This window comes from Cibotium barometz, chromosome 27 (assembly GCF_041138505.1).
Source record: "Cibotium barometz isolate CiBa-2024 chromosome 27, ASM4113850v1, whole genome shotgun sequence".
NCBI classification, from domain to species: Eukaryota; Viridiplantae; Streptophyta; class Polypodiopsida; order Cyatheales; family Cibotiaceae; genus Cibotium; species Cibotium barometz.
Genome location: NC_141072.1, coordinates 19,935,857 through 19,950,807, shown reverse-complemented (window position 1 = coordinate 19,950,807; position 14,951 = coordinate 19,935,857). Strand labels below are relative to the sequence as shown.

At 43.1% G+C, this 14,951-nt stretch overlaps 1 protein-coding gene across 1 annotated transcript; it reads left to right on the top strand.

The window, feature by feature from the left end:
- The first annotated feature begins 2,132 nt into the window (after positions 1-2,132).
- On the top strand, positions 2,133-8,118 carry LOC147623151 (ethylene receptor 2-like). The gene is made up of 6 exons (XM_086821211.1): positions 2,133-4,483; positions 4,603-4,971; positions 5,058-5,324; positions 5,448-5,572; positions 5,665-5,862; positions 7,216-8,118. Exons 1-6 carry the CDS (start codon positions 3,590-3,592, stop codon positions 7,580-7,582), a joined length of 2,220 nt encoding a protein of 739 aa, XP_086677337.1. The 5' UTR covers positions 2,133-3,589; the 3' UTR covers positions 7,583-8,118.
- The last annotated feature ends 6,833 nt before the right edge of the window (positions 8,119-14,951 follow it).

The window sequence follows — 14,951 nt, the reverse complement described above, 5'->3', positions numbered from 1 at the left end:
TTATTATCGGGCAAGGGGTCACTAGATGTACATTGCTAATGGGGAAAAAGACATGCATGTATTACGACTTAACATCAAACTTAATCTTCACATTGTGCACCATATTCTTCCATGCACATTAGGTCTTTAGTCACCATGCATGTATTACGACTTAACATCAAACTTAACTTCGCAACGTGCACCATGTTCTTCCATGCACATTAGGTCTTTAGTCACCATGCTTTTGAAGTAAGGGCAATAATTACACTAGTTTCACAAATCCTTCAGAGCGTTAACAAAGCATTTGTATGTGAACATGATGGTGCAGTATCATTAAATTGAACATGTTGTAGGCTATATGCATTAACCCAATAAATAAGTAGGGCACCTTACATGTTGTAGGCTATATGCATTAACCTAATAAATAAGTAGGGCACCTTACATCTCTTTCAATGGCACTTGTAAGATTTGCAAGAGTAGAATTTTAAGACACCTAATGGACTAATAGGTTATTGTAATCCTTGAAAAGGCTTGAATTGACTCCACATAAAAACATGATGTATGATTTGATGACATCCTTTTTTTTAGGTGTGCCATGTGCTTTCTCGTAAGGTAAGTAGGCCATATATGAATAATATCCCTAAATGGAGAAATTCCTCTCCATGGAAGGAAAAATAATGAATTTTTATCTTCTCATCGTAGTAGCATGAGACCTTTTATTTTTATTTTTATTTTAGGGCGGGGGTGTTCTTTTGAGCTCTCATAAAAATAAAAACAAGAATTGAACCTCATTTTTAGAGCATAGAGACACCTACAATCTAGAACAAGAACACAAGATGATGAGAACGCGCATGCTTTTTGTTGTTTTGCCCCAGTAGCCTTTCATCCTCCACTCATTCTCTCTTCCAATAGGGGGAATCCACTCCTATTACAATGTTAAAGGCTCCTTGTGTCTCTACTACTATTGGTAATCTAGCATCTCCATTTACTTCAAGGCATGTATATTGCTCTTTCTAAATCACCATTCATTCATAAACTTTTGCGACTCAGTTACTTTGGTCTTAGTGATGTTTCTCGTGCCATTGCATTATCCTCCAAAGTTGCCTTTTCTAAATCACCATTCATTCATAAACTTTTGCGACTAAGTTACTTTGGTCTTAGTGATGTTTCTCGTGCCATTGCATTATCCTCCAAAGTTGAGTTTAACACAATACATCCACTAGATTCAATCTCGATTGGATGATCTCTTGAGGTAATGCAATGATGGGTCATTATGCTTAGGGAATTCGCATGTTTTTTCTTCATTGAACATGTGCATGGTTCAAAATCCTTGCATGCTTTTGCTTCATAGACCATTTACATGGGGAATTATGGTAGGGGTGCTTGCATGCTTTTTATTCATAGATCCATTTGCCTAGGTCATTATGGTAGGGGTGCTTGCATGCTTTTTATTCATAGATCCATTTGCCCAGGTCATTATGCTAGGGGTGTTTGCATGCTTACACTTCGCAGATACATTTTCGCTTGAGTCATAATATACGGAGAATTTGCATGCTTCTTTCCATTTGCACGAGTTATTATGCATAGGGCAATTTGCATGCACATGCTGTTTCCCTTGCATGGGACCAAGAGCACCAAAATATCGAGTAGTGTTATTGGACCATCAAACTTCAAAAATACCACAAATTCCCAAAAATACCATCAAACTTTGAGAACATTTGGTGGTTTTTAAGAGGTTATATTTATATAAAACCATGAAATATACAAAAATTAATGACGCTAGCGCTACTGCAAGATCATATAGGCCGTTCACGTGTAGGCACTTCCGACCACTAGTGCCCTAGAAACGATCACACACAACCTTATTTTGAGGGCGCCGTTGGTTATTCGGGGCCATGAGTTGCTTACGTGTGAACAGCCTCATAGGTGGAGTTTTGGGGAAACGTTAAAGTGGAAATCACATGTGTGAGGCTGTGGAACAACTGCATGCATCAGAACCAGGGCATCATTGTGGCCACTAGGGTCAAATCTTGTTTAATGGTGGGGGGTGTACCGTGTGTTGTATAATATAGATAACAGTACCCATTGGTATACGTTCCTAAAAAGCAATATAAAAGAGTACACAATAAGACGGAGGCATACTTTGTACAACAGAAACTCCATGTCCACACTCCACAGCCCATTTTATTGTAAGGCCAGGAGGGGGCGAGAGACCCAAGGGCCCAAGGGGCAAAGCCCAACGAATCACGGGTGGGCACGGCGAGAGGAGAGTACACACACACGCATTGAGGCACAGTGGGTACAGTGGTGCCGTGCAGCACGCGATGAATGCAGGCAGAGTGGTGATGATGCATTGGGCAAATGAGAGGGTTTTGAATGTGGGATAATGTATGTATGATGATGGTGTGTGTGTGTGTGTACGTGCGGTTTGTGTGTGTGGAGGAGGGACCCATTTCCAGCACACAAGAGATCTCTGCTGGCCCTGCCTTTTTCTGAAATTTAACAAAAGCCCACGATGAGATCCATATACATGTATTATGAATGAAGCTGTAGTCTGTCAACACCCACTGGTGGGCCGCTTGATTGCATCACACAAGTTTGGCTTTGGCTACATCATCAGCAACGGAGGGACCCTCCCTGCGAGCCTGCACCTAAGAATCATCTCAAAACAGCGCATATAAACAACTAGTGTTGAGCTTGTAGTATTAAAAGAACACAAGTGGCCATGCGCCCACTTGCTCTTACAACCTTTTCCCAACAAGATCTACCCTCCCTCATCACAGTCTTTGAGACGTTAGAAGCAGCACTAAAAGGCTTTTATTTGATTTACAACATTTAATTGCTGAATTCTCCTCTACAACCTCGCAATCTTCCTCTTACCGGGCCTCTCGTGTCTTCTGAGCGAGTGTGCTTTGCTACTTTGGGTAAAAGGGTGGTTCTGCACAGGACAGAGAGAGAGAGAGAGAGAGAGAGAGAGAGAGAAGATTTCTGATTGGATTCTTTCATCGCTTCATAGAAGTCTTCTCGAACCCTCAGATTGGATTCTGTTTTAATGTGTGTGTTGTAGAGTAGGGTTGATTCTCTGCAGCTTCTTTTTTGGACATTGGGTTCTTTGCAAAGAACAATGGGTCTAGAGAGAGAGAAACAGAGAGATTTTGTTCTGGTCTTACTTGGAGCTAGCAAGACCAGCCATAGACTTTGCATTTGATGATGGAGCATTGATTCCCAATTCACCACCCCTAAGTTCAAAGGGCAGGTATGCTCTTTGTTTTGTGTGTAGGTAGAGAGAGAGAGAGAGAGAGAGAGAGAGAGAGAGAGAGAGAGAGAGAGAAGTAAGTATGTATGCTCATCTATGCTCTATGTCCAATGGAAAGCAATGTAGCAGAGCATTTTTGGGCTTTCAAGAACAGGCACTGGAGTGATTGTAGCTCTGCTTTGCCACACATTTCCCGCTTCAAGCTTTCCCCTCTCATAGCCAGTGTCGGCATTGTTGAACAGTTGTTTGGTTTTTAGGATAAGGTCACCCTTGTTCTATCAACAGGTTTATGTGGCAATTGATGCAGTCCACTGTGAGCAGGTTGCTAGTGTAGTTGAGTTACTGGTTTCCACAATGGATTGCGACTGCCAGTGGTCACCTGATGATCTGCTTACAAGATATCAGTACATCTCTGATTTCTTCATAGCTTTGGCGTATTTCTCCATTCCGTTGGAGCTCATATACTTTGTGAAGAAGTCTGCAGTATTCCCTTACAGATGGGTGCTGGTACAGTTTGGTGCCTTCATCGTGCTGTGTGGGGCTACTCATCTTATCAACTTGTGGACTTTCAATGTCCACTCTCAGACGGTTGCAATGGTCATGACGGTGTCGAAGGTGTTGACAGCGGTAGTTTCATGTGCAACAGCATTGATGCTAGTTCACATCATACCTGATTTGTTGAGTGTTAAGACAAGGGAGCTATTTCTGAAAAACAAGGCAGCAGAGCTGGATAGAGAAATGGGGATGATTCGGACACAGGAGGAGACAGGTCGGCATGTGAGGATGTTGACACAAGAGATAAGAAGCACCCTTGATCGGCACACCATTTTGAACACCACTCTGGTTGAGCTTGGGAAAACGTTGGCACTCGAGGAGTGCACTTTGTGGATGCCAACAAGGAATGGAATGGAGCTACAGCTTTCCCACACCCTCCGCCAACACAACCCCGTGCCTATGACTGTACCTATACATCACCCAACCATCAAGCAGGTTTTTAGTAGCCATCGGGCTATGGTTATATCGCCCAACAGCCCGGTGGCAATGACACGCCCTCGTACAGGGAAATACATGGCAGGGGATGTTGTTGGCATGCGTGTACCATTGTTGCACCTCAACAACTTTCATATCAGGGATTGGCCAGATCCATCAAAGAGACCCTATGCTCTTATGGTGCTCATGCTCCCATCCGACAGTGCCCGTAGGTGGCATGTGCATGAGTTAGAGTTGGTAGAAGTTGTGGCAGAACAGGTGTTCACCTTGCCTCTTTCGATGACCCTCTCAAGCAGTGTTTATGTTACTGTTTATTGCAATTAAGTATTATTATGCTCGCAATTACAAGCTCTAATCATGGTTTGGTTATTGTGTAGGTAGCAGTGGCTCTCTCTCATGCTGCTATCTTGGAAGAGTCTACTAAAGCTCGGGATTTGCTGATGGAACAAAATGTTGCTCTGGACATGGCACGCAGGGAAGCGGAAACAGCAGTTCGAGCAAGGAACAACTTCTTGGCTGTCATGAATCATGAGTTGCGAACCCCTACGCATGCCATCACTGCATTTTCATCTCTTTTACAAGAAACAGACCTCACCCCTGAGCAGCGGTCCATGGTGGAGACTATTGGTAAGAGCAGCAACCTCTTAGGGACACTTATAAATGATGTCCTTGACCTCTCTAGGCTGGAGGATGGCAGCCTTGAGCTTGATGTCCGCACATTCAATCTTCCTTTGCTGTTTCGAGAGGTACTCCATTTTAAGTTCAAGAAAAAATTATATTTAGTGAAGTCCTTGGCATTAGTTACTGACTTCAAAAGGCTTTGTCATGGCAGGTTCTCAACCTGATAAAACCCATTGCATCTGTAAAGAAACTGTGTGTGTCTTTGCACCTAGATCCTGATCTCCCAGATTATGCAAAGGGAGATGATAAGCGTCTGCTGCAGACAACTTTGAATGTGATTGGCAATGCTCTTAAGTTCACTAAAGACGGGAGTGTGGCTCTTATTGTGTGCTTGGAAAGAAAAGAGTTTCTGCGGGATCCACGCGCACCGGAGTTTCATATGGTACCTAGTGATGACCATTTTTTTGTAAGGGTGCAGGTAAACATTCATACTTAAAATTATTATTTTGTTCTTAGCTCTTATCTCTATAACATCATCCGCTACTAATGGGTTCTTTCAGTGGACCTTCAAAGGCTAAAACTTGCCTTGTTTGCCTGACAGGTTCGGGACACTGGACTCGGTGTCAATCCTGTGGATATCCCCAAGTTGTTCAACAAATTTGTACAAGGTGACACAGGATCCCGGAACTACGCAGCAGCAGGGCTTGGCTTGGCAATCTGCAAAAGGTTGGATTCATGCATTGTGGTGACATAGATCATGTGTCCCCATATAATTCTCAAGATCATGTTCTTGAACAGTTGGCTGATCTGTCATCCAGGTTTGTGAACTTGATGGAAGGGCATATCTGGATTGAGAGCCAAGGACTTGGAAAGGGGTCAACTGTAACGTTCATTGTTAAGCTTCACGTTCCTGATCAGTTGCAAGAGACGAGTCGAAATGGACCTCTTCTACTTCCGGCTTCCCCTACCCGGACGGATTTTGCTGGACTCAAGGTTCTAGTGATTGATGACAACACGTAAGTATTCTTTTCCAAAATGTTTCAAGTTGAGAGTGTTCACTTCTGACTCTCTCTCTCTAGGCTTCACTAAAGGGTCTTAATTGACGGGGCATCATAGCCATATGTAAAGCATCTTTTACATCTCATTCTCAAATATTTATGTGATTTTTCTGTGTCTTCCTCTGCCATCTCAAGCTTTTTTGTGCTTTTGGGTAGAGGTAGCCCTAAAATAGCTCAACCAATGGCTTACCCCATCCCCCAAAGTCATCAAATAAAGCATGCAAAAACTTGCTATTTTCATTTGAAACAATTTTCCTAGGAAGGCCTGCCACAGGATACAGAAATCTGATAAATAAACAAGCCATATTTCTGCTATAACATTGCCTTTGCAAAGAATGAACATGAAGAACTTGCTCAAGCAATCCACAATAGCGAGTCTAAAACATTGCCCCTAAAAGCATTGGCAAGATGGTTTGGCTGTATTTCCGTATCTAAGCAAAGGCTAAAATGTTGAGGAAGAGTGCCCAACAGTTGTCTTTCAGGAGCTTCAGTTTGTGTTCTGTCACGAAGGTATTCTATGGCATGAATATGGAGTTGAAGCTGCCAGAAATTTGGATGGTGCATAACAGATATCCTGTATCTATACTGTGGAAGCACATGGGACCGCCAGGAAGGGGATCAGCCAGGTTTGGTCTGGAATGATGGTGCATTGTTTGATCCAGAACATTGCAGAGACTCCATAGCCCTTCAACTTAGAAGATGATTTCAGATGGGGTTAGAGAGCTTGCGCACATCCGTATGCTTGTTATGGAGAATTTAAGTGGTCCAAACTAGTTGTATAGCCCATTCCGTGTTTTGGAAGTTGACCGATTTACCAATTGGACCACCTGGGTGCTGTATTCCCTCATTCTTCTATCAAGTCCTTTAGTAATCTCCTCTTTCTTTAGGCGATATCCTACCTTCCTCACATTCTTCAGTATGCCATCTAAGTTCCCATCTTAGGAATGCATAGCTGAAGGCAGACACCATCTGTTGAAATCCGTTCATCAACAAAGAAAGGTTTGGTCTTCTCATCTCTCATCTCTTGTGCAAGCTGCGCATCAATCTTGTGCCAGCTTCTCTTTGTGTTTGTAAGTTGTGTTACACCACGTCCAAATGTACTTGGACAGGGTGGTCACAGAGCATTCTTATGGTATGGATCTTCTTACTAGGAGTGAGGCAAAGTTTGAGATGAATATTCAGGGAAATTTACTTGTCTCTGTGTTTGTATCTGGTTGCTTGAGTGTGGTTTTATGAACAAAGATGGAGGTTAAAGTAGGACTAACCCAGGTTCTATATGAAAACTCATCTTAAGAAATGGCATATTGGCAGGGTCAATAGGATGGTTACCAAGGGTCTCCTCTCTCGGCTGGGTTGTGATGTTATTACAGTTGGCTCTGGAAGAGATGGGCTGTTGGCTTTGTCACAATCTGGCCAGACCTTCAGGGTGCTTTTTGTTGATATTTGCATGCCAGAAGTGGATGGTTTTGAAGTGGCTATGCGAGTGAAGGAGAAGTTCCCCATTCGGGCTGAGAGGCCTTTGATTGTTGCAGTGACTGCCAACACAGACCTTGCTACGAGAGATCGGTGTTTCAGTGTAGGCATGGATGGTGTACTACTGAAGCCATTCTCCCTTGAAAAGATGAAAAGCATGCTGAATGAGCTTCTGGAGAGGGGCCTGGTTTGTGACTGGTCGTGATGTGCTGTGTACATATGTAATTGGCCCAATTACTCTCTCATCTGATGACCTAAGGGGGGATTGAGGTACGGCTCTGGTGCAACCTGCAGGAAGAAGAAATTGGCCATTGGTGTGCAGTTCACTTGCAGGAAGTGCCAGATGCATTGAATGCTCTGGCGTCACAATGGGACTGCACCAAATGCCATTGGTTGCCGGGGTATTGCATTGTGAAGACAAATGACTGGATATTTGTACCAATGAAGTCCCACAAAGTGGGGTTTTACACTTCAGCCGAGGGGTCTACTGCTCCAGGATGAGTTGCATCCACAAATGCCCATATGATCAATGGACTGCTTATTGAAGGCCTGCCTTTGGTTCCTGGGAATTGCAACCATGTCAGTGGACCTGCAACTTTCGAAGAGAATGTAACAACAATGTGACTAGAAGAGCTGCTCCAAATGTACTGTACCATGGGCTCTCTAGCAACACTTTTTCCCTTTTTATTTAACTTTCCTTTAATGCAAAATTATTACATGGAGGGAATTTTGCTCTTTAAATCTGTTCTTGTGAGCTTGATGTGGTTTTAATTCGAAAGTGTAATTCTTCTTTCCACACTTCTCTATGTCCTCAGTAGTCTCGAAAAGAAAATGCTCTTGCAGATTGGAATGTAATCTCCATGTCACTAAGCTTACAATTGTTACCAGCTGTCTGCAGATCCTCCTAACAGAAGTCTTCTAATGGAAAAACCATTTTAAGGGCCTAAAACTTGAAGGAGAACTCTTCTGGGATATGGGTAAGACCCCAAGAGATTATTACACATAATCCGAAGATCAATTTTGTCGAGAGGTTTTTAGGCAAGCTGGAGTGGCATACACTGCTCCTCTTACCGGATGAGATGAGCTAGAACTTCAGGCCTTGTAATGGTAACCCAGTGTTTGATGCTCCTTTAGACATGCCTTGTTCCTAGTTTGCTTCATGTCCTATTAATTATTATGTCCTTAGGTAAGGCTGGGTGATGAGTTGATAGAATGCAGCCATATCCCACCCTGAAGTAGATGGGAAACTATAGGATTTGTATGTTGCTGTCAAACATATTGCACAAGTGCGCTCGAGCAAACGAAAAGTCCTAATTTCTGTAGCACGTCTTTTTCCTAGGCGTGTCTCTCCCAAGTTTCGGTTTGTCATGTTACCCCCCCTTTTCCATGCAAAGCCAGTAGGAGGAGTCGTTTGATAGTGAGCTAATTGCCCACAATGAGCTTTTGCCCTTGAAATAGAGTGTCTAAGGAGCTTCTCTAGACCGCATCTATCTTGTTGATGGTGTTATAGATGAGGAGAACTCTCGAATCTTGCATCTCCATTAGCCCAACCTTGCTCACCTTCCAGAACACACTCTCATCGCCATGTTTGGGCTACAGCTGTTTCGTTTTCATGCATGACACCTTCTCTTCCTATTCGACCACCACAAGAGACACGTTCAAAGACATCATTGATGTTTGATTAGAAATCCACACAGGCACTGCAAAGCTAACACGCACAAGGGACATGTCATGTATATTCAAGCTTCCAAGGAGACATATTCCAAGACACGTTTAGAAGGTTGCCAGACGCTCCGCCACACACTACGTGTGAAGAGTCCCTCAAAAGGCTTAGATGTGTGTAAGTGTGTCATATTGTGTGAACCCACCCTTAAATAAGGATCAAAGGGTTTGGCATATTGAAAGGGCTATATATGCAGGCCTTGTACTTCATTTTATATTATCAATCAATCAAATCCTTGTCGTGCAACCTCTCTCACTTTAGCATCTCTTTGACTCTCTCTCTCTCTCTCTCTCCCCTTCCATCATAGCCATGGCTACCTCCTTCGAACCACCATAGTTAGTAGGCTGTACAAATAGTTGGTATCAGAGCCATTAACCTTTACACTAACTACTACGCAGAAGGTTGTTGCAGTAGTGGATTCATTCACGTTACAGACTTGCTCGCTGGCCGTCCAACCCCGGCAACCCCTCATCCGTCCGTTGGCGTTCATAACGCTGCCAAAACATCAACGCCTAGCCTCAAGTGTGCCACGTTTGACGTCTTCAGGCCACCATTTCGCTTCGAGACCCCGTGGTATGTGCTCTCAGCTGGGGCGGGGGGGGGGGGGGGGGGGGGGGGGCGGCGCTTCTGACTATACAACCTGCTCAGCCACCCTGTGTTGCGTGAAGACGCTGAGCAGATAAGCGCCTCTATGCTCGTCTGCTCGTGCGAGTGAAGAGAAAAAGTCGCCACCTCTATGCTCGTCTGCTCGTGCGAGTGAAGAGAAAAAGTCGCCACCAGATAAGGTCTACTTTTTGGCTTAAAGCTCTTCTAATGGTCTTCTGCGCCTAGACAGAGCCACCGACTCTACTTCAGCTCTTCCATCGATTGGAAACACCTCTCCCAATTGTTGTTGTTGGCAATCACAAACCCCATCGACGCGCCCAGATTTTGCCATATGTGCTTGTCTCTGCTCATGCCAATAGCTCAACCACGACTTTTACATTCTTTGCATGCGCCTAACGACCTGCCTTCCAACACTGTCCACGCATGCGAGCCCTAAAAAGGATAACATTTTATTGCTTTAAGGGGGTTTTTAATTTTTGGCCTAAATTCAGCACCTTGAAGGCCTAACAATTAGGGATTTCTTGATTTTAGCACATTGGAGCTCCCAGCCAGGAAAATCCTCTACAAAAAAAAGAAAAAAAAAAGATTTGGGGATTTTCAAAATCAGCCTCTACAAACCCTTCAACAACATTATGGCTCTATCAACCACTACAATCGACAGGTTCTCTAGTGCTAGGTTTCCTACCTGGCAGACCAAGATGCAGCTTCTCTTAATTAAAGAGAATGTGGGGGAGAGGGAGAGCTTCAAACCCTAGCAAGTAAACCCATGCAACTGTATCTTTGTACTAGCCTCATAGAAAAGTCCACAATTAACTGTGGACTTTATGTACCTGAGGATCCATCTAGCCGCATCCAAGTGTGGCTTCCTAGGGGCCTGCATAAACTGACTCACAAGTCCAACAGCAACATAGCTCAAGTCTAGCCTTGTAATGGTCATGTAGATCAAACCACCCACTATGCGCCTGCTGTATGTAGTTGGTTCCTCCAAAAGCTCACCTGTATCTGCCGACAGGAAAGCTTTGTGTTATGCTCCAATGGCACTAAAATAGGCTTACAGCCTGTCATACCATACTTGGACAACATGTCAAAGCCATACTGCCTCTGCAATAGCAAAAAAACTTCTGCTTCAAAAGCATCTTGACATCATGTATGTTTGCATCACTATCACCAGTGATAATCAAGTCATCCACATAGTTGACTAATAGCATGATCCCTCTACCTGTCTTTTTCACATATAGTGAAAAATCTGCATTGGATATCTGAAATCTAATGGTAACAAGATACTCCCCAATCTTGTTTGACCATGCTCTGGGTGCCTGCTTCAAGCCATACAAGGCTTTGCGTAACCTGCACATAAAATCTGGATGTGCATCACTCTTATAACCTGGTGGATGCATCGTGTACACTTCTTCTTGCAAATCACCATGCAAGAAAGCATTCTTTACATCCATTTGATGTAAAGACCAATCCTTCGCTACTGCTACACCCATAGCAATGACAGCTCTCATGGTTGCCATTCTTGCAATCGGGCTGAATGTCTCCTCATAGTCTATGCCATAAGTCTACGCATAGCCCTTGACAACCAATCTTGCCTTGTACCTGCTCACTAGACCATTAGCATTGTGCTTGACTTTATACACCCACTTACATCTAATCGCTTTCTTTTTCTTAGGCAAAGGCTCTAACGCCCATGTTGCATTTGCATTCAATGCTGCCATCTCCTCATCCATGGCATCTTTCCATTTTTTATTTCCAATTGTCTACTCAAAGCAAGTGGGCTCAACCTCCTGTATTGCTTTTACCATGTAAGCATAATGATGGATTGTATATCCATCATATCTCAACCTGTCATTCAACAGGGTATCTAACCCTCGTAGACCTGCGTACACTTGGATCACTGCCAGGTGTCCTCAAAACAGCCCTAGTTCTCCTTACACCAGGAGTAACCATATACAGAATGCCAAGCTCCTCATCAAGGCTTTGCTCAGAGCCACTAGAGTCACCATCCACATATGAGTGACCTGCTAACAGATTAGGCACAAAAGGTTGATCTACCTTTTCCTTCCCTTTTCGTGATACATGTGTACCTGCATCATTCCTCAACTTGCCTGACCATGGGCTAACATTGGATCCACTGCTCGAGGACTCTCCAGGTCCACTCAGCACCTGTGATTGCTGCTCTACATGTGGTGCAACATCAGCACTTCTTACATCTGCATCTTCTGTTGCCTTCACTACTGGTGCATACCAGCTACTCATCTCACTGAAGACAACATCTCTGCTTACTCTCATCTCACGAGTGGTAGGGTCATAGCATCTATAACCTTTTTGCTCCATAGCATAACCAATGAAGCTTACTATAACCAACTTACAAAGTTGGATCCATAGCATCTATAACCTTTTTGCTCCAATCTGATATGCTTACTCTCTCCCACCATCTGATCTTAGGAATTTTATTTGTATGCCATTTTCCTTCTCGACCAAGGCTTTAAATCTCTAAAAGTGAGCAAACACCTCACTTTTCTCCTTCATGAAATAAACCCACACTTTCCTAGTGTGGTCCATCAATGAATGTAACATAGTACCTGTAACCTGCAATTGTTGCAGTCTTGGTCGATCCCCATACATCTGAATGTATGACATCCAATGGCCTTGCACTGACATGCTTTTCATGTGGGAAAACATGTTTGGCCTGCTTACCAAGTTGGCATGCTTCACATACCTTCCTTATGCATACCGTCAACCTTAAACTTTGGCAAACCTGCAACAATATTTTGGGACTGCATAGACTACATTCACATGACCAATGCGCTTGTGCCATATGTCAATATCTATAATGACACCTGTTCCATGCGCAAACATGGGTGCCCTTTATCTTAGAAGGCATGTTCACATCCAAAGAAAATATCCTGCCATTTATGTTACCCTTTGCAACCAAGTGACACTTATTTTTGAAGTCTTCCACAAAACATCCTTGAGGATTAAACCTCACTTGCAGACCCTGCTCAACTATCTGTCCAACAGAAACTAGGTTCTTTGTAATATCTGGAACATGAAGTACATCAGCCAAGTACTTCATTTTGCCATCCTACATAACAATGGCACTTTACCAACATGCGCAAAGGGTTGCGCATGTTCACCACACCTGTTTCTACATAACCTAGTTTTTCATTTTCTGCATATCTCTAAACCACTCAGCATGACTGGTGGTTAGAGGCACCAGAATCCACATACCATATATCTTGAGATCCTGACACATCCCCTGTTATGGAACTAAGCATGTGCTGCATCACAAACAGCTGCTCACTTCTATCATCACCTCCATGTTTGCTAGATGATGTATAGTTGCCTTGCTATAACTTCCCACTTTTAATGTCATTCTAATTTTTGTAGCAGTCCTTTGCAATGTGTCTTGGTTTGCCACAGTAATAGCACTCTATGCTATTTGCATTTTGATTTCTTTGCCAGCCACCTCGGCCTCTTTAGCTCCCCTTGCCTCTAGACTAGCCTCTTCCACCTGTGTATGATTGTTGCTGTGAATCATTGGACTGTTGTTGTCGAGAATTATGATTTCCTTGTTGGCCACCACCTTGGCCTCTACCACGGCCTCTATCTCTGCCTCTACCTGAATTAGAGTAGAAGGTCTATTCCGATGTGTTCTTGCTTTGTGAAGAAGAATCCTCACCTTAAGCCTTTTCTTCTATGATAAGCATAGATATCAAGTCCTGAAAGTTGGGAATATTCTCCCTAACTACAATGGAGGTCTTGAATGGCTTGTACTCTTTGCCAAGCCCATTCAGACAGATACTCATCAAATCATCGTCCTCCACTGATACATTGATAGACCCAAGGGATTCAACAATGCCCTAGATCTTTAAGGCATATTCATTGATGGACATGATTTTCTTTTCCACAGTATGCAACTCTTGTTTTAACTACAACTTCCTTGCCTGTGTGTTAGTCTGGAGGAACATCTGAACCATATTTTTCCATGCAACATACAAGGGTCGGTCCATAATGTGAACCCGACTAAATGAGCTGGCGCTATAACTATGCCAGTCTCTAGTAATCCAAAATGGCTATCACACAGCCTGTCATCCCACTGGCCGCATATCACCCATAATCTCACCAACCATGCCAGTGGTGTAGATGCGGAAGCTATCACCTAGGTGGGTCATTAATGTCTATTGTAGCACTAGTTGAGCTCGATATCTCAACATTAATGAGGGAGGGCGTCTGGAGCATAAATTCTGGAGATAACGATTACCCAACAGCCAACGAGCTAGAAAAGCAAAAGCTGTGGAGCGACAACACAACGACAGAGCTATTGCACTAATTGGTCTCAGTTTGACAGACACTCTTTTTTATCACATAGACTTCACACAAACCGCCAAGCAAATTTGGGACAATATGGAGACTCTTTTTGGTAACAAAATCACTAATTCTAAGGTTTTCTTGAAGTTAAAGTTCAATGATTTGAAAATGCTAGATAATGAAGAATTAAGTGATCACCTTGCCAAGTTCTACTCACTAGTTCAACAGCTCACTAGCCTTAAGTGTGAGCCTGATGAGATGAGGCCAAGGTAGTAGTTCTTACCAAAAGTATGCAAGATGTTACCCAGTTTCAACAAACCATTGAAGTCATGCACATAGCTTCAACATCATTTGAAGATATGGTAGTCTTACTACGTGAAAAAGAGAGAAGAAACAAGGAAAGTCAAGCAAGCAGCAACGTAAACTATGACAAAGCTTTTGTGGGAGAACAGAAGTGGAGGACCAACAAAACAAGAAGATTCAGTATAGTTACTGCAAGAGCATGGGGCATAAGGAGGCCAACTGCTTCAAAATGCTGGAGAAAGAGTAAGAGAAACACCATGCAAGTCTTGTTAGGAGGCTGTACCAACACTCCACCGACAATAAAGAAAAACCCAATAGAGAAACTGGGGCTTTGAGAATGATTGGAGGAGTTGAAGAAACACAAATGTTAGTTTTACTACCACGTGGTCTTATGTCCATGTTATTTTTACTGCCACATGGTCTACTATCCTTGCTTGCTTTTTTTGCAAGCATCTTAGATATTAAAAAATGAATATGTCATAATACCAAAATTTATCGATAAGGGAGGACAATTCACACATTTTATATAAAAAGAGATGCAATGGCCATTTTTTCATTCAATTAAAAACTAGCAAAGAAAATCAAGAGATTGAAATGATAGATGAAATGTTGAAGATGACATCACATA

Coding starts and splice junctions, on each gene's coding strand:
- LOC147623151 (XM_086821211.1), top strand. CDS start 3,590: ATGGATTGCGACTGCCAGTGGTCACCTGATGATCTGCTTACAAGATAT. Junction 4,972..5,057: donor TTCCTTTGCTGTTTCGAGAG/GTACTCCATTTT, acceptor TTGTCATGGCAG/GTTCTCAACCTGATAAAACC. Junction 5,573..5,664: donor GGCTTGGCAATCTGCAAAAG/GTTGGATTCATG, acceptor TCTGTCATCCAG/GTTTGTGAACTTGATGGAAG.